This window comes from Chelonia mydas, chromosome 10, assembly GCF_015237465.2.
Source record: "Chelonia mydas isolate rCheMyd1 chromosome 10, rCheMyd1.pri.v2, whole genome shotgun sequence".
NCBI lineage: Eukaryota > Metazoa > Chordata > Testudines > Cheloniidae > Chelonia > Chelonia mydas.
Genome location: NC_051250.2, coordinates 65,011,151 through 65,032,601, shown reverse-complemented (window position 1 = coordinate 65,032,601; position 21,451 = coordinate 65,011,151). Strand labels below are relative to the sequence as shown.

At 44.6% G+C, this 21,451-nt stretch overlaps 1 protein-coding gene across 3 annotated transcripts; it reads right to left on the bottom strand.

Moving 5' to 3' along the window:
• Window positions 1–1,253: 1,253 nt before the first annotated feature.
• USP50 (ubiquitin specific peptidase 50) lies at window positions 1,254–19,616 on the bottom strand. 3 transcript variants are annotated; one of them, XM_037910968.2, is made up of 8 exons: window positions 17,322–19,616; window positions 13,340–13,428; window positions 11,778–11,978; window positions 10,196–10,391; window positions 8,018–8,224; window positions 4,247–4,389; window positions 2,889–3,021; window positions 1,254–1,535 (listed from the first exon to the last, which is right to left on the bottom strand). In XM_037910968.2, the coding sequence occupies exons 3-8, from the start codon at window positions 11,861–11,863 to the stop codon at window positions 1,344–1,346; spliced, it is 957 nt and encodes a 318-aa protein (XP_037766896.1). In that variant the 5' UTR covers window positions 11,864–11,978; window positions 13,340–13,428; window positions 17,322–19,616; the 3' UTR covers window positions 1,254–1,343. The 3 variants fall into 3 exon arrangements, with proteins under 3 accessions (XP_037766896.1, XP_037766895.1, XP_037766897.2); XM_037910967.2 differs by having other exon boundaries at window positions 13,340–13,372; XM_037910969.2 differs by lacking the exon at window positions 17,322–19,616 and adding an exon at window positions 16,189–16,241 and having other exon boundaries at window positions 13,340–13,372.
• Between the last annotated feature and the right edge of the window lie 1,835 nt (window positions 19,617–21,451).

Here is a 21,451-nt window from a genome sequence, read left to right as displayed (position 1 = left end):
CCAGTGATGAATGGGGAAGTTCAGAGCACTGCAACCATCTAAATCTCTCTAGCCACAGCTCCAGAAAGACAACACAGCACATGTTCACATGTGGAAGACTTCCTTCACACCTACAGGGCTAGAAACCATTTTAAAACAAAGTTTAAATTTTGCATAAATTGGGGAGAGGGAGGCATCTAGACCACAGAGTCTGTGCCCCAACATTAACTATTGAGCAATTGGAGTTTTCCATTAAATGTACCAGTTAGCTGGAATTAGGTTATTTTAACATTTTTATTTTGAATGTAGCTTGGAACACTTCACTCTGTTTTCCAGTGGCGGGGGGGAAAGCATGGAGACAGCAATAATAAATCTAGGCAAGAGGCCATAGTAAAAACATTCTTGTCAGTTCGATGCTTGGTTTAGGCACTGGCTTCTGTGGGGGGTTATTTTTATTATTTTCCTTTTGATAAAGTGCAACTAGCTCTATAAAAAAGAATATGTACCACTCCAGTACAACCAAGGTGCTTCTCCCCAGATCAGCTGCTGCATTCATGCTTTTTATGCAAAACCCTAAGCAAGAAAAAAAGGAGCAGGTGCAGGAGAGGGAAAGGGCTTTTTCTTTGAGTGAGCCCAACTTCCAGTTCTGGGGCTCTGTGCTACTAATAGACAATTGTATGCTGCATAAGGAAGGGATTAGGGAGGCCACATAAAGAGGAAGTGTGTGTGTGTTGGGTGGGGGGTGAGGTTAGAGCAATGAGTGTAGGACAGGGGTGAGGCCATGTGAGCTCTTTCCTCAAGGGAAGCCCCTGCCTTTAAACACTGTCATTAATATTAGCACTGTCAGCTGGCTGTTTTTGTCCATAGGCTTTCATACTGAATCTACTAGTGCTATGGGGTGGGCAGGGTGGAAGGAGGTTATATTTGGGAAGCTCTGGCAGAGCAAGTGGATTGGGGCACCTGGACAGTAGAGAAGAGGGGAGCGCTTGTCTGGAAGAAGCTATCATGTATTTGATTTGTCTCTAAGCAAGCTCCATATTGCCCCTATGTTTAGAATGGGTGCTGCCATTGTGCAAACCATAATAATAATGGTGCTAAGAATATTAGTGAGAGGCTTTTTAGAAATAAGTTAATAGAGGGAAGTGATGTGCTTTATAGAGGGACACTCCTCCGCTTATTACTGAACGTTGTGCTGCAGAAGTCAACTTTCAGTTTTCTCCCTTGAAATCAATTTTTAAGCATAATCAGAAAGACCACAAGAGACAGTCAAGCAATGCAGATGCACTAGTTTAATGGCAAAATGGGAGTTAACTACCATTGTCAGTGAATTCTAATAATTGGACTGTTCTCACAGAGACATTTTCCTAGTACTTATGGGTTTTGGTAGGTACAGAGAAGGCTTTACAGCTGTAGAATAGGAGATAAGCTGCAGCAGACTGCACTGAGGATTGTGGAATCTCGCTGACCTGTGCATCATCGAAGCTGTACCAGTTCTGGGTGAGCGTGTGCTTGCAGAATGCCGTATAATGGCCACCATCCAGATAACCAAAATGGTTCTACAACAACAAAGTTGAGAGAGAGAGAGAGAGAGAGAGAGAGAAATCACTTTAATTTTAGCAAAGACTCAAAGCCAGGGATCTGGTGATCATTTTTATTTGCACTCAGCTATTATAATGATGGGAAAAAATAAGATTCCAGTTTCCCTTTACCCCAAAGAAACACTTGAAATAGGTAGAGCTCTGCGGAAGAAGAGCAAGTCAGTGCTGTCTGGCCAGTAATTACATTTTTTTCACATTGGGAGATCAAACTTACAGCCCAGCTAGCAGCTCTGACCTGGCAATCCATCTCCCAGCAAAACTCACATTGACCAGGCCCAGAAACTGAACATTGTTTACCCACACTCAAGGGCTGAAGGAGCCGTCCTTGTGTTTAGAAGCTTTCAGGTGGAAGCACTTTCAGTCAGCGTGAGGAAAAGAAATAGGGTATTTACTAAACAGCCTGCATCCAGAGTTGGACAAAAAAAGTGCAATTAGCTTGAAGGGATCACTGACCTGTTCTATCTTTCAGTGTTTGCCTTGTATTTAATTATTTCACTGGCCTGACACAGGGTCTATCTACACAGGAATTGGCACCCTGTGGGGTACTGCATAATAATACCATAGTATCATGCCCAAGTAATAAAATAGGTTTGATATCACTGTACAAGTAGTACCAAATTATGTTAATCATTGTACAGACCTGTAACACAATTCTAAACCAGTCACAGTTAAACAGCAGTTTGGCTCCATCACCACAGACAAGACCAAGCCATGTTATAACAGGGTTGGAGACTAACGTGTTATATTCCATGATGCCCTGATACTCAAATTGTATCTGTGTACAGGCCTGTAACTAGCATTCAATCCTGAAAGCCAGAGAATTTTCAGTCGGGGTACCCAGCCATCTTCCATTAGCCAATGAAAAATGTGTTAATTTTATCAGTAATGGGTTAGTTGAGGAAGCATCTCCTAATTCTGAAATGCCAGCTGTGTATAAGTCAGTGACGGTTGTATCTGTACCATTTTTTTTCCCTGTTCTGTAAACTTTGGGTGCTGAGGCAGAGAGGACTTGCCTGCTTGTTTGCGTAGGACCAAGATCAATGACTGATTTCATTCACAAAAAGAAAAGGAGGACTAGTGGCACCTTAGAGACTAACCAATTTATTTGAGCATAAGCTTTCGTGAGCTACAGCTCACTTCAGTGAAAGCTTATGCTCAAATAAATTGGTTAGTCTCTAAGGTGCCACAAGTACTCCTTTTCTTTTTGCGAATACAGACTAACACGGCTGCTACTCTGAAACCTGATTTCATTCAAACAAACATTCATAGTATTCCCAATAAAGCTAGGCTATAACTTTGCATCCAACTTACCACCACAGCACACAAGTTGTATTTTGGATTCTTCCGAAAGAGTGGATAAATATAAGGCGAAAGATCCAAGTTGCTTAGTGGATAGTAGATGTTAGTCCCCAGTTTCCTTTTGTAGCTGCCTTGATAGTCAAACCTGAAAATAAAACATTTTGAGACAGTATTTTCCACTACAAATGCTTTCAGTTCTTGTAATGCTGCACGTGCTTACCTTCACCTGGGCATTGGGAGGAATAACTAGCTACCGCCTGCTCAGCTCTTTGAAATGTGAAGTGCTCTCCTCTTAATGCTAAGGATTATTGCAAGCAGGTAGAAAATTACTGCCCCAAAGAAAGATTAAATAAATAGATTGCAAGTGACATTCTATAGTAAGAACAAGCAGGTTCGTGCTTTGTGAAATGTTCTTTTATTAGAATAGAAGTGTTGGGACTGAAAGGAAGGGACCAATGAGTGCACTGTCAATCTGTCACAAGATGCATGCTCAACGGGGGACACTACATCCAACTTTAGCACTGATTTTGGCCATTGCAGCACGACCATGGCAGAGTAATACTAGCTGAGGAGCTAGTGAGAAGAATGGAAGGAGTGAGATGGATACACGGAAGGAGCAGGAAATGATCACTTTTTAAAAATAATTGATACATGATCAAACTTAACAAGAAGTGCTGGGCATTGAAGTAAGCCAACTATGAAGTTGTAGCCCAAACTTGCAGATTCTTTGATTTCCTCACCCACTCCACTGTTGAGGGCAAAATGGCTACAGAACACACAATTTTAAAATCTTGGGCTCAAATGCAATTGTATATTCCTCCCCCCCCCCCCCCCCCCCCCCGAGCTTTGTAAAGGGATGGGTCGAGGAATAATGCCCTAATTGCATTGTTGATGTGGCAGAACACTGTTCTCTATTTTGTCCATCACAGTAGCTAGTAGCTCTGTAAGTGGCTATCAGGACAAGCATTTGAACTGTACTGTACTGTAAAATTTGTACTGTAAAATTCCATTTATTAATGTGATCCAGTTTTACAACAAACACCCATCTTTCTTCATTAATTCCACAATTCTATCACTTTCCCCTCTATGACCAACCCCTCCCCTTTCAGAATTGTCTCTATTGCAAAGGGAGAAGCAGGAAAAAAATGCACTGAGATGGATGCAATTTGATGGATTCGATAAAGTAACACATTTTCTGGGTTTATCAGGAGTCCGACTCACATGCTTTTCCTGTTTTGTAACTATCCAGGTACTGGATGTGTAAAAAGACTACGTGCAATGATTTTCCCTTCCCTCTGAATGCAAGTGACCTTCTTACATCCCATGTAAATCAGAGGAGATGTAGCTGTCCTGCCAGATGCAGTCTGTACCTCTTTAAGTGAAAAATAACCATCTTTGGCGCCTTGCCTATGTTGGCCTTTACTGCAGCATCTTGCTTAGTTCCACAGAAGGAGCAGTGAATTTGATTGTTCCAGGTCAGTGTGTCTTGTTGAAAGAAACATTCAAGGCAGTCCTGTGAAAGGAGAACGTGTTTGGTAAAACAAACACTACACCTCTGTGTAGAGACGTGAATTTCTGATCACTGAGCCGGGTTAGAGAGGGTGTCTCAATAAGCCTGTTTGCAGAAGTCATCTTATGCAAGGCAACTTGTGCAGTGTTGTTTGTACACTGCAGAGGACATTTGTGCCACATGATTCAGTGAGGGTGTGACATTATGAGTGTACAGGGCCATAAGTAGGGCAGGGTGAGCGGGGCAGGCCCCACTAGTGACCCCTGACGGAGCAGGCTCCCCAGCACTAGGACCCTGGTGGGGCAGCAAGCGGGCAAGGCGCTGAGTGCCGCTTGGCCCCCACTGAGCATGCTCATTGCTCAATAACGTCAGCTGAAGCTGCTGCCCTCACTGGGGATTAAAAAGGTTAAAGGGGGTAAATTGGAGGGGGAGGGAGATGGGCAGGCTCTGAGCAAGGGGTGGAATCTGACTGTGCGCGGAAGGGTGTCCAACAGCTGGAGGCAGGAGCAGGAGAGGGACCAAGGAGCCAGGGGTCAGCCCAGGGGTGAGGCACTCCCAGATGGTGGCAGAGGGCAAAGCACAGCACAGGGAGGGGCAGAAAGGATAACAGTTACCCCAAGGGGATGAGCCACCTGCCCTGTTTGCAAAAATAGGGCAGGGCGGGGGGTGGGGAGAGGGACTTCCATGCTTAGGAGGAAGTATTGAGAGAGGAAAATGAAGAAGTTCTGGGCTGCTTGTGATTCTACTGTTGCTTCCCCCAACTGTAAAACAAAGTAAATATTGCACAAGTAAAACAGGCCTTTTTAGTCAACACTCCCTGTGCCCTCCTTCAGCTGTTTTTCTGTTACTGTGACTTACTTGTTGCCACCCAGCCTGATTCAGACTTTATTACAGAGAACAGAATAAGGAGCCTCCCTCTGATGTCACAATGCTCCATTAACTGGCCAGCAATTGCACTCTCACATCAGGGAATTGACACCTTCAGGGCAGACTGGCCCAGGATGCTGAACATACCTTGGCTCTGTCTTTTAAAAGGCCTCTAATTTTGGGCTAGGGACAATTTTCAGTTGCCCAGACAGGTAAAACCACAGGCCATTTACTGTACAGGGGAAGAGACCAATAGGGAAATCTGCACTGGGGGCAGATCTGCAGTGGGGCTGCTGGTGAGATATGCACTGGCAAAGAAACATGTCCGCTGTGACCAGTGCTTATAGCATTCTGGGCTGTGACCCAGCTAGTCTGTTCCTGACTCCCTTCTCTACGAGACCAGGGCCATCACTTCGTTGATATGTCCATCTAGCCACTATAACCAAGGCATTGGCATTGTCTCACACTGAAGCACAGCGTAATTGGATTTCATAGTCACCACAGCCATATACTTTCTTCGGTCTCCACACTTAGGCCGTGTCTACACAGCAGAGTTTTGGCGGCAAAAGTGTGGAGGCCTACACACTGCAATGCCACTTTCGGCAACAAAACTACTGTTTTGCCGACAAAATAAAACCCCCTCAATGAGAGGCATAGAGCGTTTTGAGGCAAAGTTAAAGCAATAACGCATCAGTGTAGACGCTGCGGTTCGTTATGTTGATATAACTGGCCTCCCCCAGTGTCCCACAATGCCCACCATGACCACTCTGCTCATTGTTTTGAACTCAGCTGTCCTGCATGGGAAGCTTCAACATTCTGCAGCCTGGAGAGCTCACAGAGCTGCTGAGGATGCTGTGGGAGAACTGGGAGGGAATCACAGAACCATTAGTGTGGACTGCAGGTAGGCAGAGCCGGCTGCTGCTGCAGGGGGAGGGAGGGGAGGAGGCGCAGGTTAGGGGGTGGAGATATCGCTCCACCTGCTGTCTAAACTTAACAAGACAGCATACAGTGTGGAAGCACACTTCCCGAACATACATTGTCTCTCTCACATATACGCTCCTCCCAAAAGTCTTTCACACTCTTCCCCAACACACACAGTCCCCCTCCCCACCACACTTCAGTTGAAAAGCGGCTGGCAATCTACTAGGATGCCCCTGGAACCATGCGATTGAGAAACTGCATCGTGTGATGCTGTACCTGCCCCATGAGGCATTGCAAACCCTTCCCAAAACACCCTGCCGCCAGTTGCACAGTGGGATAACTACCCACAGTGCACTGCTCTCTGTGTCGACGCAAGAACTGCTAGTGCAGATGCACTCTGCCGACACAGGGAGCATAGTGTGGACACGCACCAGCGGTTTATTTAAAGGGCCTTAATTAAACTTTTGTCAACAAAACTCTGCAGTGGAGACAAAGCCCTAGGCGTATGTGTTGCCTCGCCTGGCCAGAAGTCAAATGTCATAGAACCACAGAGTTAGAAGGGACCACAAGGGTCATCTAGTCTAACCCCCTGCCAAGATGCAGGATGTGTCATGCCTCTTATAAGCTGTCACAACATAGCTTCCCCAACTAAATGATACTTCCCACACTGGCCTTATACAAACAAGCCATGCTGCTATAATCCTTCACCTTTAATGGGGCATAATCACAATTTGCTTGGCAGGATTCAGCAGGAGAAATGATCAGGTATAAGCCAACCATAATATTATACCAGGAAGCAAACAATAATCAATACTCTTCTTAGGAAAATAAAATCACAATGCAAAAGGTAAAAGACAGAAATCTTACAAATTCCCCCTCCCTCTCCCCATGGCTGTTTTCCTTATATAAAGGCCAGAAAAAAGGATGGCTTCTGCTTATACAGAATCAGATGCTATGGTGGTAATTCAATTGCTAGATAATCCATCTCCATGGTAAATTCATTCTTTGTTTACTTTTGAGTCCCTTTTATTCCCCGTTGAGAGAGGTGGCTGTTTATTCTAGCCACAGTCTCACTGTGGTATGGAAAACCATCACTATCACTTGTTTTTATAAACAGAAATGCAATTTTATGTCTTTCTGAATAAGTTTTATGCCATTAAGTCAGTGCAGTATCCATATTTACTTTACGGTTATTTTCAGTCCATATCGAGTTTACTTCTTAAAGGTTATATAGGAGGATACTATAGAGATGTTAAAGGATTGTGTGAAAATTAATGTGGCACCTAAAAGAATCATACAGTAGCTTTTATTGTCTATGTACTGTACCAATATGCAAAAATAAAATGCATTATCATTACTCTAGAATATCGTAACGCGTATCATCTAAAAAAAAAAAAACCAGTAGGGGGCCAGAGTGCCTAGGTACAGTTCTGTGAGTGCACTTAGAATACAAAGCAGATAAAATTTAATGTGTTTTCCTCTAAGGAAGCATTTTGATAAGTGAGAATTTGAAAGAAAATGCCTCACAGTTGCTTTCTATACAATACAAAATAAAATCGACATTTCTCTGGCCATTCCTCACTCCACAGCAATTCAGGGACATTTGCAAACAACACAAGCTACACTATTAACAGCCAAAGGGACAATGTAAGTCTGATCTAGCATCTCCTCTAGCCCTAGGGCCAAATTCTCTACTGAAAAGAGTGTGTCCCTTTTAGATGATGCCCTGGAACCGGCATGTGCTGGGAACATATTTCCTTAAGACGGTCTGTTAACATAAACCTTCCACCCCTATACTGAGCAGAGACCACCAGAAGCTGGGAGGAGCTATTAGAATTCCTACCTGTAGAGAGCATGCACTCTCAGAAGGGATGGGAAGAGAGAGAACTGTGAAGACCTCGTTCTTATCCGTGGTGGTCTGACACGCCAGGCATGAAATGTCATAACTGAGCTGCCCCTCAAAGAGCTGGGTGATGATTGATGTTTCACTGCCAGTTCCCCTATCTTCCCTAGAAGTGGATGTGTTCCCATAGCATCTCCTTTTGTATGACTGTAAGAAAAAGAAAAAAGAAAAAAAAAAAAACACTAACAAACTACTGACCCTGACCCTTATAAAAACATCTAAACATGCTTTGTACTGGTTGTCAAGAAAGCACACATGATCCCAGATGGCAGTAAAAACCTATTATTTATAATAATCCATTATTTATTCTGCTTCTTTATAAGACATTGCAATCCATATTTATAAGTAGGGCCTAGCTGAATAGTGATTCATGAATAAAAGCATCACTGTCGAGTTCACTCTGACTCATGGGGAGAGACTAGTTAAATTGTGAGAATTCAGTTAACAAATTCCAAGGTTTTCATGAGTCTTAGCATGAAGTTGTCTGAAAAGCCAAACCAGAAGTTTATTAGTCATACGTTTAAAAAAGAATATCTTCAGTCATTCATTCAGGAAGCAGAAGCTAGATCAGTCACACAACACAAATAACGAACAGTTGAGGTCAACAGTTTGTGAAGAGCTTATTCCACATTAATTTAGACAGAAAATTATTCTTCAGAACTTCTAGCAAATACTTACAGATCAGAAAATACCTTCCTGAAACGAGGACTGGGTTTGTAAAGGATGAGCTAACCAAGAAAGGGGGAATATTTGTAATGAATACTATTTGAAATGTATGGTTCACCCAGCTCCATTTATCAGCACCTCCAGCCATCAGCCCATCGCCGTTTGAAGCCAAGTCGTAAACATGCGCTTAACATTGCACACTGAGTCGCTCCACTGACATCAGTAGGGCTACTCATGGTGTGTAGAGTTGAGCAAATGCCTAAGTCTTTGCGGGGTCAAGGCCTTGTTAAGATCTCTTTAGCTACAGCCTCGCACTGTTTTCTTTTGTACAACTTTCAAACTCCTCCCCAGTCTCATGTGTCAAACACCGTGCCCTTCTCTTCCTTCCAACAGTGCTTCCCTGGGAGGCATATTCTTTTATTTTCTCTGCATGAAGGAACCACTTTCTATTGGTTCTCACGATAGGGTCCAGCATGGAGCACTCCCTTGTTCCGCCACCTTCAGGATTCTCAACCGCAGAGCAAACAACAAAGGTGTAAACTGGAGCTCTAGGGCTGAGCTAACTGAACTGAACCCCCTGCCCGAGCAGCAGATAGCAGGGATAGAGTCCAGAGACTGTCAACATTTTCCTGAACAGCAGTAACACTTGATGTCACCATAGTAGCTTTCTAGCTTCTAACTTGCTGTCCAAGCTAAGTAATCACAGTGCTGAGATGTCTAGCCTGGAATCGTAAATGGGGCAAGAAAAATCATCTCATTTTTTCTCTACAATCATTCTAAAGCAGAGCTTTGGTACACAGATAACTTCTGTGAGAGCACTGAGTGCATTTACAAATCAGATTACCTGGCAACTGGCTACATAAGTTAGCATTTGGTATTAATGATGATTTAAAATGATGTATAGAACCCTGTTACTCTGCGGCACTTTATATATCCACAGTAAGCCATGCCCCCTATCACAAAGAGCAAAGAACCAAAGGAAGATGAGAAACCACTGGACAGTGCTGGGAGTGGATAGGCTGGAGGGACTTAATGCTGGTAAAGTGGTTTAAGAAAGGATTTGAAGGAAGAGAGAAGTAGAGGTGGATCTGGGCAGACAAGATGCTTGGCACAGGGAGGAAGCATGATAGGGAAGAGTATAGAGACTAGAGGGTGAGGAGGAGGAAATGACAGCAGAGGTGTAGATGTGGGATTAGGTAGGGGCTTGGTGATGTAGATACGGAGCTTGAATTGGATGTGGTAATAGGAAGCTAATGAAGGGGTTAAAGGTTGCACTGTGTGTAGTAGTTGGAGAAAATGGAGAGATGATGATTTTAACAGCACCATTTTGTACAGTATGGAGGGAGAGAAGAGACAATTATTGAATCCATGCTCTTCAGTAACGAACTGCAGAGAGGAGGCAGATGTGCACTGACACTTCACAGTCCCAGAAGGCCATAACTGCGGTCTTACCTTCTTAAGAGCCTCATGTAATTCGTTCAGTACATAAATCAGAAACTCCTGGGCGTCCTGCTGAGTCTTCTTGGTAAAAGCCGGGCATAAGTCGCCAATGACTGAACGGAACACCTCTGGTGAGATGCACTCAAACTCTCCCAGCCACATATCGGCCATCAAATAGGCAAAGGCGGTAGCAACCTCACCGTTTTCCCTGAGTAGAATAAAAGGGAGCTTTAGTTGGAGTACAAAGATGTGGTGGCTGTGCTTAAAACATGAACACAAAAGCCAAGCTGAATGGGCAAAGGAAACATTTTGAGGAGGCCATAGCCACAGTGCAGAGTCTGTTGAAGGGTCACACTCACAATAGGCTATTTCAGTCTGTAGTCTAGGAGTACTCTTGGATTCCTCGCTGATGCTAAGCTCTCACGTAGCAGCATCCATGAGTAATGCTCTCTATCATCTGGTTGGCTAGAAGTCTCCATCCTGTGCTGGTGAATGACCTAACCTCAGTTATTCATGCCTTGGTCCCTTCTTAGCTGGACTACAGCAATGCAACATACTTGGGAGTGAAGTCTTCAGCACTTGGGAAACTCCAGTTAGTACGGAACACTGCAGCCATTCTCCTCATTAACAGAGGCTACCACAAGCACTTCAGACCTGCCCTCCTCTCTCTATACTTGTTTCCCATAGAATATCAAATCAAATGCAAGGTCTTGATCCTTATCTTCACAGTGCTCCACGGCCTGGGCCCAGGATATCTGAAAAGATTATCTAAAGCTCTGCGACCAAGACCCTGGTCAACAGCTTCACTCTTTTGGCATGACAGAACTCTCCACAGGAAGGGCAAGCTGATTTGTGCAGGAGACAGAACTTTCTCAGGGGCCAGTCTAAGATTGTGGAACAAACTCCCCCAGGAACTAAGACTTATCATAAACCTCACCACCTTCCAAAGCTCCAAGTGTAAGTTGCATTGCTTTGACCATGCCTTCTCTAACATAAATACGCAGTAGCACGTATATTCAAACCAAACCAACTGCCTCCAAGTAAATAAATAAACAGAATGCAATGCACTGCACATGCTTCACCCCAGTGGAGGGGATGAGAGAACAAATGGGTGACAGGTTAGTCACATTGCTTACTGCACCACAGGAAGGCGCTCAGATCCTACAACAATGAATGTGGTATAACAGCCCGCATAGGCCAGAGAAGAGGGAATTCAGAGAGAAGCCAGAAGGTGAACACTGGCCAGGAAAAGCAAGTTGAGGAAGAGGCAGAGATGGTGTGTGGGGCCTGGGAAGTCAGAGCAAAGTGTGCTGCTTTTGGTTTCCTTGTACAGATGAGTATTTCTGTGCTTTCTAACGCCAGGCTCCAGTTGAAACTTCATTTCTTTTGGAAAAACTTGCAACACCGAGATGGAAAAAGACATCCCAAATACTTTGCTTGTAAGCTGCTTGGCACTGGCACAGTCTTTTTATTCTGTGTTTGTAAAAGCGCCTGACACAATGGGTTCCCACTCCATGACTGGGGCTCCTATGAGCTACTGCAATACAAATAATAAATAGTAATAATAAAACAGAGAGCAAATAAATCTACTTACTTGTGTAGGGCTGGTACATACTTCCCTGAGAGAAAATACTCCACCAACGGGGATATACTGCAGAGGCACTGCAAAACTGCATTCATGTAGCAAGTGTTGCCCAAGTTACGCAGGCCAGTGAGTCCTTGGTACAGTTGGTTTGTCTCATCGTTGGATTCCTCACTAGAATGCTTCGAATGCTCCAGGTGCACAGTTTCAGAACTGCATTTCCAACAAGAACAAAATCCAAAATTGTATTTTTGTCACCTAAAATGCAACCATCTCTTTATTACCACATTCAAACCGGCCTTATCTCAAAGAAAGCCATTTCCCGCTGCATCAAGGTCTCTTTAGCAAGAATACTCCGGCATCGTCATAACTGTGGTTTATTTATTGAATCTAATAATATTCATAGGGCCACTGATCACACGCAAAATAAAATTGACAAATTCAGAGCAAGTCAGAGAAGTTGCTACCAAATGTATTGGACAGATCAGTACTGAATGTTGTGCATATTGTTATGTCTGCAAAATTAACACAGTTGGGGACCAAGCCTACATCTAAGTTGTCTCTGTTTTCTTGGAATGTTAAATTGGGATGTTAGTGAGCCAACCTCAGTTTGGAAGGGATTCAGATAATTAGTTTGCAATTATCTCTTTTACTTGCCATTACTCACAACCTTGCAAACCCTCTATTCCTGGAGCTCCCACTGACTTTACTAGGAGTTTGCAGGAGGCTTGAAGGATCAAGCTGACTGTAGCACCCTGCTAGAAATTGGGAAGTACATTTTTTCATACCAGTTTTCCCCTCTTCTTTGGCAGGTGGATAGACAGTTCCTCATGTGATTCCAGTGAAGCTTGACATTGGCATTTTATGGTTTGTTTGGGGTTTTTTTTTGTTTTTTTGTTACTTCTTTGTTAGGACACCAGAGTTACTAATTACAAGCCCTATTTGGTGAGGGATCAAAAGCCTGCTGGGCAGAACTGACTGCACCTTTCAGGATTGAACCCATGTCAGCATAGAGGGTGGCAGCAGGGCTTTCCTCGACCACCTATCTGCTTCACGTCTCTCCCACAGGTCACCCTATCCCCTGAATTCCACATTCAGTGCCCGGGTCCAGGTTTCTCCCTGCCTTGGATTACTTGTCTATCCCTGTTCCCTGCCCAGTTTCATATGTGCCTCTAGCCTCTGAGCACAGCAAGCACTGTGGGTTGGGTTGGCTATGGCTGATCAGGGCTAGTGGGCACTAACATGAGTGGAGAGGGCAAACCCATCACGAACGAGGGATGGGCTGACAGGGACCTAACAACATCCAGGGCAGAGTTTAAAAAAATCAATGTTGGTGGCACAGGACTACAGCTATTTCCATTTTAACCCAGCTAGACACGCATGGCACTTGTGTCAGTTCAGCAGAGGTGGAGAAGTCCGACCCTCCTCCTCAGCCGACTGCCAGCAGGATGCCGCAGCCAAGCCTTATTTCCTTCCCTTATTTCCCACACACTCAAAATGGGAGGAGTTGTTTGCTAGAGCAACTCAGTCCATTCCCACAAAAGGTAGAATAGAAGCACTCGGACATTACCAACCTGGGAGGGCGTGTGGGTCGCGATAGGAAGTGCCTAGATTGGACGTAAGGAAACACAGGTCAGCATCAAATACTTGCAGGTGTCAAAGCCTGTAAAAATGTAGGGACCATGTTTGGCCTCTATAATTGAGGAGAGGAGATGCTGGAGAATCACATTAGAGCCAAGAATGTCTGATCTGAGGGGTACTTCCACATAAAAGAAAAATATGGCCCATCTGCTTTCAGAGAGAACTTGAGTCCCTTCTGGTTAAAGTCTGGTTAAAGTCTAAGGTGAGAAGGGACCACTGTGTTAATCTAGTCTGGCCCCCTATATCACACAGGCCATTGAGCTTCCCCAGAATAATTCCTACAACAGATCTTTTGGAAACACATCCAATCTTGATTTAAAACTCACCAGTGGTGGAGAATCTACCACAACCCTTTACAATGAAACCAACAGCAAGCGCAGCAACTGGTGTTGAGAATACAGCAGATGAAGGAGACTGAGATGGTGACTGGGGTTGCCAACTTTCTAATAGCACAGAACCGAACACCCCTGCCCTGCCTCTGCCCCACCCCTTCTATGAGGCTCCGCCCCCGCTCACTCCATCCCCCCTCCCTCCATCACTCACTCTCCCATACCCTCACTAACTGGAGCAGGGGGTTGGGTTGTGGGAGGGGAGTGAGGGCTCTGGCTGGGGGTGTGGGCTATGGGGTGAGGCCAGGGATGAGGGGTTTGGGGTGTGGGAAAGGGCTCTGGACTGGGGCAGGAGACTGGTGTGTGAGGGGGTATGGGCTCTGGGCTGGGACCATAAATTAGGGGTTCAGGGTGTGGGAGAGGGCTACAGGCTGGGGCAGGGGTTTGGGGTGCAGGGTGGTGAGGGCTCTGGCTGGGGGTACGGGCTCTCGGGTGGGGCCGGGGATGAATGGTTTGGGGTGCAGGAGGGGCCTCTGGGCTGGGGCCAAAGGGTTCAGAGTGTGGGAGGCATTGCAGGCTCCAACTGGGGGTATGGGCTCTGGGGTGGGTCCAAGGATGAGGGGTTTGGGGTGCAGGAGTGGGCTCAGGGCAGGGGGTGAAGGCTCTAGGGTGGAGCCAGGGATGAGGAGTTTGGGGTGTAGGAGCAGGCTCAGGCCTGGGGCAGGGGTTTGGAGTGTGGAGTGCACTCTCTGGGGGAGAGTTTTGGTGTGGGGCAGGAGGTTGGGGTGTAGGGGCAGCATGAGAGCTCTGGGGTGGGGCCGGGGATGTGGGGTTTGGGGTGCAGGAAGGTGCTGGGGCAGGGGATTGGGGTATTGGGGTTGTGCAGGGTCCAGGAGGGAGTTTGGGTACGGGAGGGGACTCCGGGCTTGGGCAGGGTTTTGGAGTACGGAGCAGTGCTTACTGTGGCTCCCAGGAAGGGGCCGCCAGGTCCCTGCAGTGCAGCGCACAGGCACATGGCCGGCCAGTGAGGCTTCGCACGCTGCCCTCCTGTCTGCAGGCACCACCCCCGCAGCTCCCTTTGGTCGCGGTTCCTGGCCAATGGGAGCTGCTTAACTGGCATTAGGCAGCGCGCAGAGAGTCCCTGGGCACCCATGCACATAGGGGCTGCAGGGACCTTGCGTCCACTTCCAGGAGCCTGCTTCCAGGAACTGCATGGCGCTAGGCAGGTGGGAAGCCATCGACTGATGTCTTGTTGGGCTAATATCAATAGGGGATGATCATTCTCTTTGATCATCTTTATGTCCAGCCCTGCAAGGTGCTGAGCACCCTCAATTCCCATTGACTTTAATGTTAGTGGAGAGTGCTTAATAGCTCACAGGAGACCTCAGCAGCACCTTGTATGGTTAGCCCTGACGGATAAAGAGCCTAATGTGTTTCCCACAGTCTTAGTTTGTTTGGTCACCTGTGATGGATCCTGCATGCTTTTTCCACGTACATTAGTGACATATGCCTCCAAGGCTCCTAGAGGCCATTTTTCAGGATAGCGGATGGATTCCCCTCTCCCCTGCTCTCTGGCAGTGCCACTTGCTCCACATTATAGATGCTCTGTCAATTCTCTGCATTTTCCAGGCCTGAGCCCAGTGCTTTGTTTTTGTTAATGAATGAACCTTAGTCCTATAGTTTTACCCTAGGATACTCTCCGTGTTAGTCCTACAGACAAGTCTAGCGGCAGCAGCATTGCCCAGGGTCTCCGTTCCATGTTAGTCTGGTTCACAGTCAAAAGTTCCCACAGTACTGTGGCAATCCTCTACCTGCTTTCTCTGAGGATGCCTGCATGGAGACCTATGCTAGGTCACAGAAGTGCAAGAACGATAGCACATCTCCCTGGTGCCTCCTCTCCATTTGGGAATGGTGCTACTTTAGCAGGGTTAGCTAGAGGGGAATAACAAAGGAGTTTGGGAGCTTGTTTCCCTTGCTTTTGTTCCGTTAGCTCTATCCCCTTGGTTTTCTCCTCCCCCGACCTCCCAGCCAGTCCCAGTAGAGTGACTGATGTATAATTAAATGGTAACATACTAAAATATGAGGTCTTGCACTGACTCCATTTTATGTAATGTACGTGCTCTTGGAAGCCACGTATGACGGAAAACCACCACCAGCTGGGACTGGTCCTATTGAACTTTCCTACATACATATTTATTTCTCTCTCATTACCTTAGCAATGTTGCACATATACATTTGTTTTCCCCCAAAAACCTCCTCAAGCACACCAATACTCCCAAACTGCTCTCGCATTTTTAAAAAATTCGCTTACAAATGAGAAAATTGTTACCACTTTCTAATCAGCTCTGCTCATAGCCCCAGCTCCTTTTAAAATGCTCAGATGAATTCCATCTACTCTATCAATATAAATTCATCACCTCTTTCCCAGCTTATGTTATAAAATGCAGACTCACAGAGAATAAAATATATTGAAATCATCAGGTGTCGATGTTGATTGGGAAGCCATCTCTTGGCTTGCAAAAGAGCTTGTTACTTCCATTGGCTTTGGGAAGCTACCTCTTACCCTCTTTTCTTCATTTCACCACCTCTTTTCTTTCCCTTTTCATACAGTCATTTCCTTATTTCATAGCATTTCTAGTACAATTGCCCAAAAGTATGTACTTGCCCTAGAGTTCTCATTGTACTACCCCTACAATTCCAGTTTGGATTCTTCTGGCATCATAAGACAACATTCTACCTTGTTGCTATGCGATGCTGCTGAGTTCCCATAAGTTCTAGTTAAGGTCAGAAAGCTGACTATATTGCACGTTTGTTCACATGTATCTTCCAGTTCATAGCTGCCAGTGGGGTGGGGTGGGGTGGGGGGTGTTCAATCTTGTTCCCACAGAGATGAATAGTAAAATGCCCATTGGGTTTAATGTATGTAAGACCCAGGCCTGGTTTGTTAGCCTAAACTTTTCCACCTTGACAAAACTACTCAGTGCGTTCTGATTGAAGAATTGTGCTGGTTATTGTAAATAGGAGGGAAAACAGAGCTGGGTTTTCAAACACCATTTTAGAGCATCTCTGAGGGTTAAGAAAAAATAACTGGTTTTTAAAATTGTATTAAAGTTACAATAAAATGTTAACATGGTACATCCTGCAGGATCAGGTTAACATTCAAGAACCTGGCTAAAGATTCTGGCTTGCTGGCTGGGGAGCCTCCTCCTCTGAGTAAATCACAAAGGGTGACACACACACTAAACTTTGGGATGTTCAAAATTTAATTTAGACATGAATTTTGTAAATGATCTGTAATTTTGTAATGGACAGAACCAAAACCTTCAGATGTTGGAAATCTACATCCAAATTTTGCAAGTTAAGCCATCTTCTTTAATAGATATATGTAGTTGTAAATAAACACACACATTCTCACATGTGTACACACTTTGTTTACACACACAATTTTTTTTTAAATATTTCAAAAAACCAAACTAACATTGACTTCCTTCATATGTAAAACCTGTTCCGTTCAAATGTGCAAAAACTGAGGGTTGACTGAAGTCAAATGTATTCATCCCCCAAAGCAGAGATTTTGTAAACTCACCTAGAGATCCTTTCCTAGAAGACTGGGACAGCTGCAGAGAATACAGAAGACAAGCATTGATGCAAGCAATGTGGATGAGAAGCCAAAAGACCTGCAGGTAAATGAATGGAGAGGTATCTTTTCCTTTGGATAATGGAAATACTGCAGGCATTGTCCAGCCCTTCAGCTGATCCGCAGTTGAAGAATGTTCATACATTCTATGGGCATTCAAGTGTAGATTATGTCCTGGAGATGATACATACCCAGAGTTGTGAGGGTCTTCCCAATAGGCAGTAAACAGAAATCTTATATAACAGGCAGAACATTCCTCTCTTATTGCCTTAATGGAAGCAGAACTCTCCAACTTCACAATGTATCTCATATAGTAATAAGATGTAAGAAGTTTGAGAAAGACATAAATCAAGGGGATATTTTCCCCCATAGTAAGTAAATATGTAACAGAATAAATACAGATATTTCATATATACCCAGTTTCCAGAACCAGGAGGAGAGCCAGGTGCAAGTCACTATTGTACTGTGCACCACTCATCTGCACTTGGCATTTTTTGGCACACGGAGTCTGTGCACAAGTGTAAAGCTTCTGGAAATTCCTTGTAAGCCTGGCTTGCAGTAGGTGGATTTCTTGAAACACCTTTGCATCAGCATCTTTCCGATTCATCTCACATAGATGGTGCAGAATGTCCTGATAGCATACCCTGGAAAACTTTTACACTCTAGCTTGGAAAGAAGCAACAACCATAGGCTCTTGTGGACTTCCTTGGAAGTCTTCGGACAAGGCACATTGAAGAATAATGTCCATCCAAGCAAGAAGTTCCTTTTGTTCAACTGCCTTCCAAATTACTGGGCCCTTTTTAGTTTGGCAGCATTACTATTAATCTTCTTCCTAACTTTATCCAGTATAAAAATCATCTACTAGTAGGAAGTAGTACTCTCTCTTCATTAGCTTCTGATGAGAGTTAGGCCCAGGTTTTGCTTAGAAGCATCCCTGTTCTACTTCCCTGAAAGCTGCTGTTTTCACTTTATTGGTCTTAAAAGTAATGAACTTGGCACAGAAAGTCTCTAAGTCAAGCATAATTCCGACACCTTGACACTCCTCAGGGATCCACTGCACCTCCCAGATTGTTACAAATGCAGTGTCCACATTAGGACCAACATAGTTTTATTGCCCATGAATCAGGTCCCAACCTTTCAGCGGTGTCACAAAAGTTACTGCACATTTATACTAACTGTAAACCACAGTAGCAGCTGTTTATTGAAAGAATCATGTGCATCCTTTGACTCCCAACTATACAAATAATGACTAAGCTAATTTAGACTAACATGACTAACTACAACACCTTACACACCACAGGATCAAATCATGAGCCCTATAATGCATCAACAAAAGCGCAAATCCAAACAAGGAAGGGAAAAAAACCCTTCATAGTGAGTAATAAATGGTCATTTAGCATGATAGGTTAATTCTTTCTTAAACAATTCATAAATATCTGACAAAAATTAGCACTTTCTAGTAATAGGAAAGGCATAAATATTTCACATTTATCCATTGTGCTGGATGCTGTACAAACCTAGGAAGAGATGGTCCCTGTATCAAAGAGCTATCTCAGTGTCATGTTAGCAGTGTCTGGTCATTGGCTCTTCTTAGAGTACGTCTACACTGCAGCTGGGAGTGAGCTTCCCAGCCTGGGTAGACCGACTCATACAAATAGGACTTGTGCAAGCTAAAAATAGTAGTGTGGACGTTGCTGGGTCTGAGCTCGGGTGGCTAGCCCGAGCCTCTGCTGGTGCAGCAACATTCACACTATTTTTAGCACGCTAGCTCAAGCTTCCCTGGTGCAAGTCTGTCTACACAGGCTTCATCCTTGCTGCAGTGTAGACATACCAGTAGAGGGCAGAACACTGGGGAGGATGGAAGGACCGGCTGTCAGTAGAATCCTCAGGCATCTTTTGCAGGCGTTATCTGATGCAGAAAAAACTGATCTGGCACAAATAGCCAAGACAAGACATTTCCTTCCTAATTTTTTTATATTTCAGTAGCACATAACCCCAGTCAAGGCTCAGGGTCCCATCGCAACAACAAAAGACACTGACTGCCCAGACAGCTTACAGTCTAGGTATCAGATAAAACATGATAGGTGTATGAAACAAAAGTAGGGCAGGGATGCTCCACCTTTCATACCCCCTGTGACCGGGGTCCTAGTGTGGGCCAGCTGTGGTCACTCAATTAGGGTGAACTGCAAAGAATGGGGCAGCCAAATCCCCAAAAGCTGGTGGTTATTCCAATACTTAGATTTACCAAGCCAGAATAAAACAGCTTCTTTATTACCTTACTGGTTACTCAGAAGTCCAAACAACAGTTCCCTTAAAGTGATCCAGCCTCAAGCCTCCATCCAGGTACCCGTGTCAAATATGATGAAAATTTCTGTAAATCTTATTTCACTATATAAAAGAAAAGGTTCTACCAATCCCAAAGGATCGGACACATTACCTCCCAGGTTAATGAATGTTTCAGATCTTACTGTTCTGTGAACTCCTAGCAGGCCTGACACACTTACTACACCTAACACACTACTGTCATCGTATTGATCTGTAAACCTGTCATGTGTCGTATCAAATAAAAGCTGGTGACATACAGCCAATATCATCATCGTGTGATGCATGGATGGATGGTGTGTACGGATGCTCACTGGAGGACATCACCATCTGAACGCCAGTAGGTCAACCTGACTCTTGAGATGAAGACTTTTGGGGAATATAAAGAAAAGAAAAAGGGCATCTCGTTCCCCATCACTTAGGGAACAAAAAGGTCAGCGCTCTTTGCATCTATGAATGATGGCTCCTCAGCTATGAGGGTTGGTGAGGCTGAAAAAGGGACTGTAGAGGTGAGAAAACTGCTTCGACAAAGCTTGGAGCCTGCTAAGGCTACATGTAAGTTCTTAGAAGCGTGTTATTCTTTTATTTGATTTGTTACCAGTTTCTATGATCTCTGCTTAGTATCACTTAAATCTCTGTCTTTATTAATAAACTTCTCTTTTGTTTATTATAAATTCCACTCAGTGCTGTTATACTAAAGCAAGGTGGGCATCCTTTGCTGAGCCAGCAGACTGGTTTCTCTTCTGTCTCTTTGAGACAGCGGACTCAGTATTCTGTGGGCATCCAGTGACAGGGGCTGGATGCTGCAGAGGAATGGTTTTTCAAGAGGTTTTGGGAAGGTTTTGGGGGGAGGGATAGCTCAGTGGTTTGAGCATTGGCCTGCTAAACCCAGGGTTGTGAGTTCAATCCTTGAGGGGGCCATATAGGGATCTGGGGAAAAAATTGGGGATTGGTCCTGCTTTGAGCAGGGGGTTGGACTAGATGACTTCCTGAGGTCCCTTCCAACCCTGATATTCTATTATTCTATTATTATTAAGTAGTTGCACCAAGAGTTCCCTGCAAGGCAAGGAAAGGCCTGGCAGAGTCCTGAGGAGTTTATTGGAAGCCGACACCCAGTCTAGCTGCAGCAAATCTCTCGCTCGCTTAGGCAGAAGGGTAACAAGGTGACCTATCGTTCTGGACAACCCAAGAACACTACATAGAAAGAAGTTACCAAGTGGAAGATAAATAATGAAGTTATAAGGAGAGTCACTTCTCAGCTGCTGGCAGGTAGGGTCAGGATTGAACCTAAAGGACACTCATAATGTGATGTCAGATTCAAGAAAGGAAGTCAAAGTAAAGTTCTGGTAGTTGAATTCCAACAGCTTAAAAATCTTTCCTGTAGTGAACCTCCCGTCTGTTTATTTTATTGGGAATTGTGCTGTTGTGTGATCAAACTGCACAAGCACCCCCCACAAAGAATGATATGAAAGCCATCACTTCACTGGGTTATGTAGCTGTGCCTACAAAAACCTTAACAAATCTGAAAACTGCCCCTATCAATGGGTCTATTTACCCCCAAATAAATCACAGATCCCTTCAGAGCACTGGTAAGTTTTTTGTTGTTGTTGCTGCTGCTGTTTTTGTTCTGTTTTAAACACAAAAGCAGCAATGGAAGATACTCCTAATTATCTGACCTGAGAATAATTATTTTGAAGTGTGAAAAAATGTGCTAGGCCCTTGTCACAACAACATGTGAAAAAGGATGCCTTATCTTG

Coding starts and splice junctions, on each gene's coding strand:
- USP50 (XM_037910969.2), bottom strand. CDS start 16,241: ATGGCTTCCCAATCAACATCGACACCTGATGATTTCAATATATTTTAT. Junction 13,373..16,188: donor TTCAATATATTTTATTCTCT/GTGAGTCTGCAT, acceptor CGTCCAATCTAG/GCACTTCCTATCGCGACCCA. Junction 1,536..2,888: donor ACAACTTGTGTGCTGTGGTG/GTAAGTTGGATG, acceptor TTGTTGTTGTAG/AACCATTTTGGTTATCTGGA.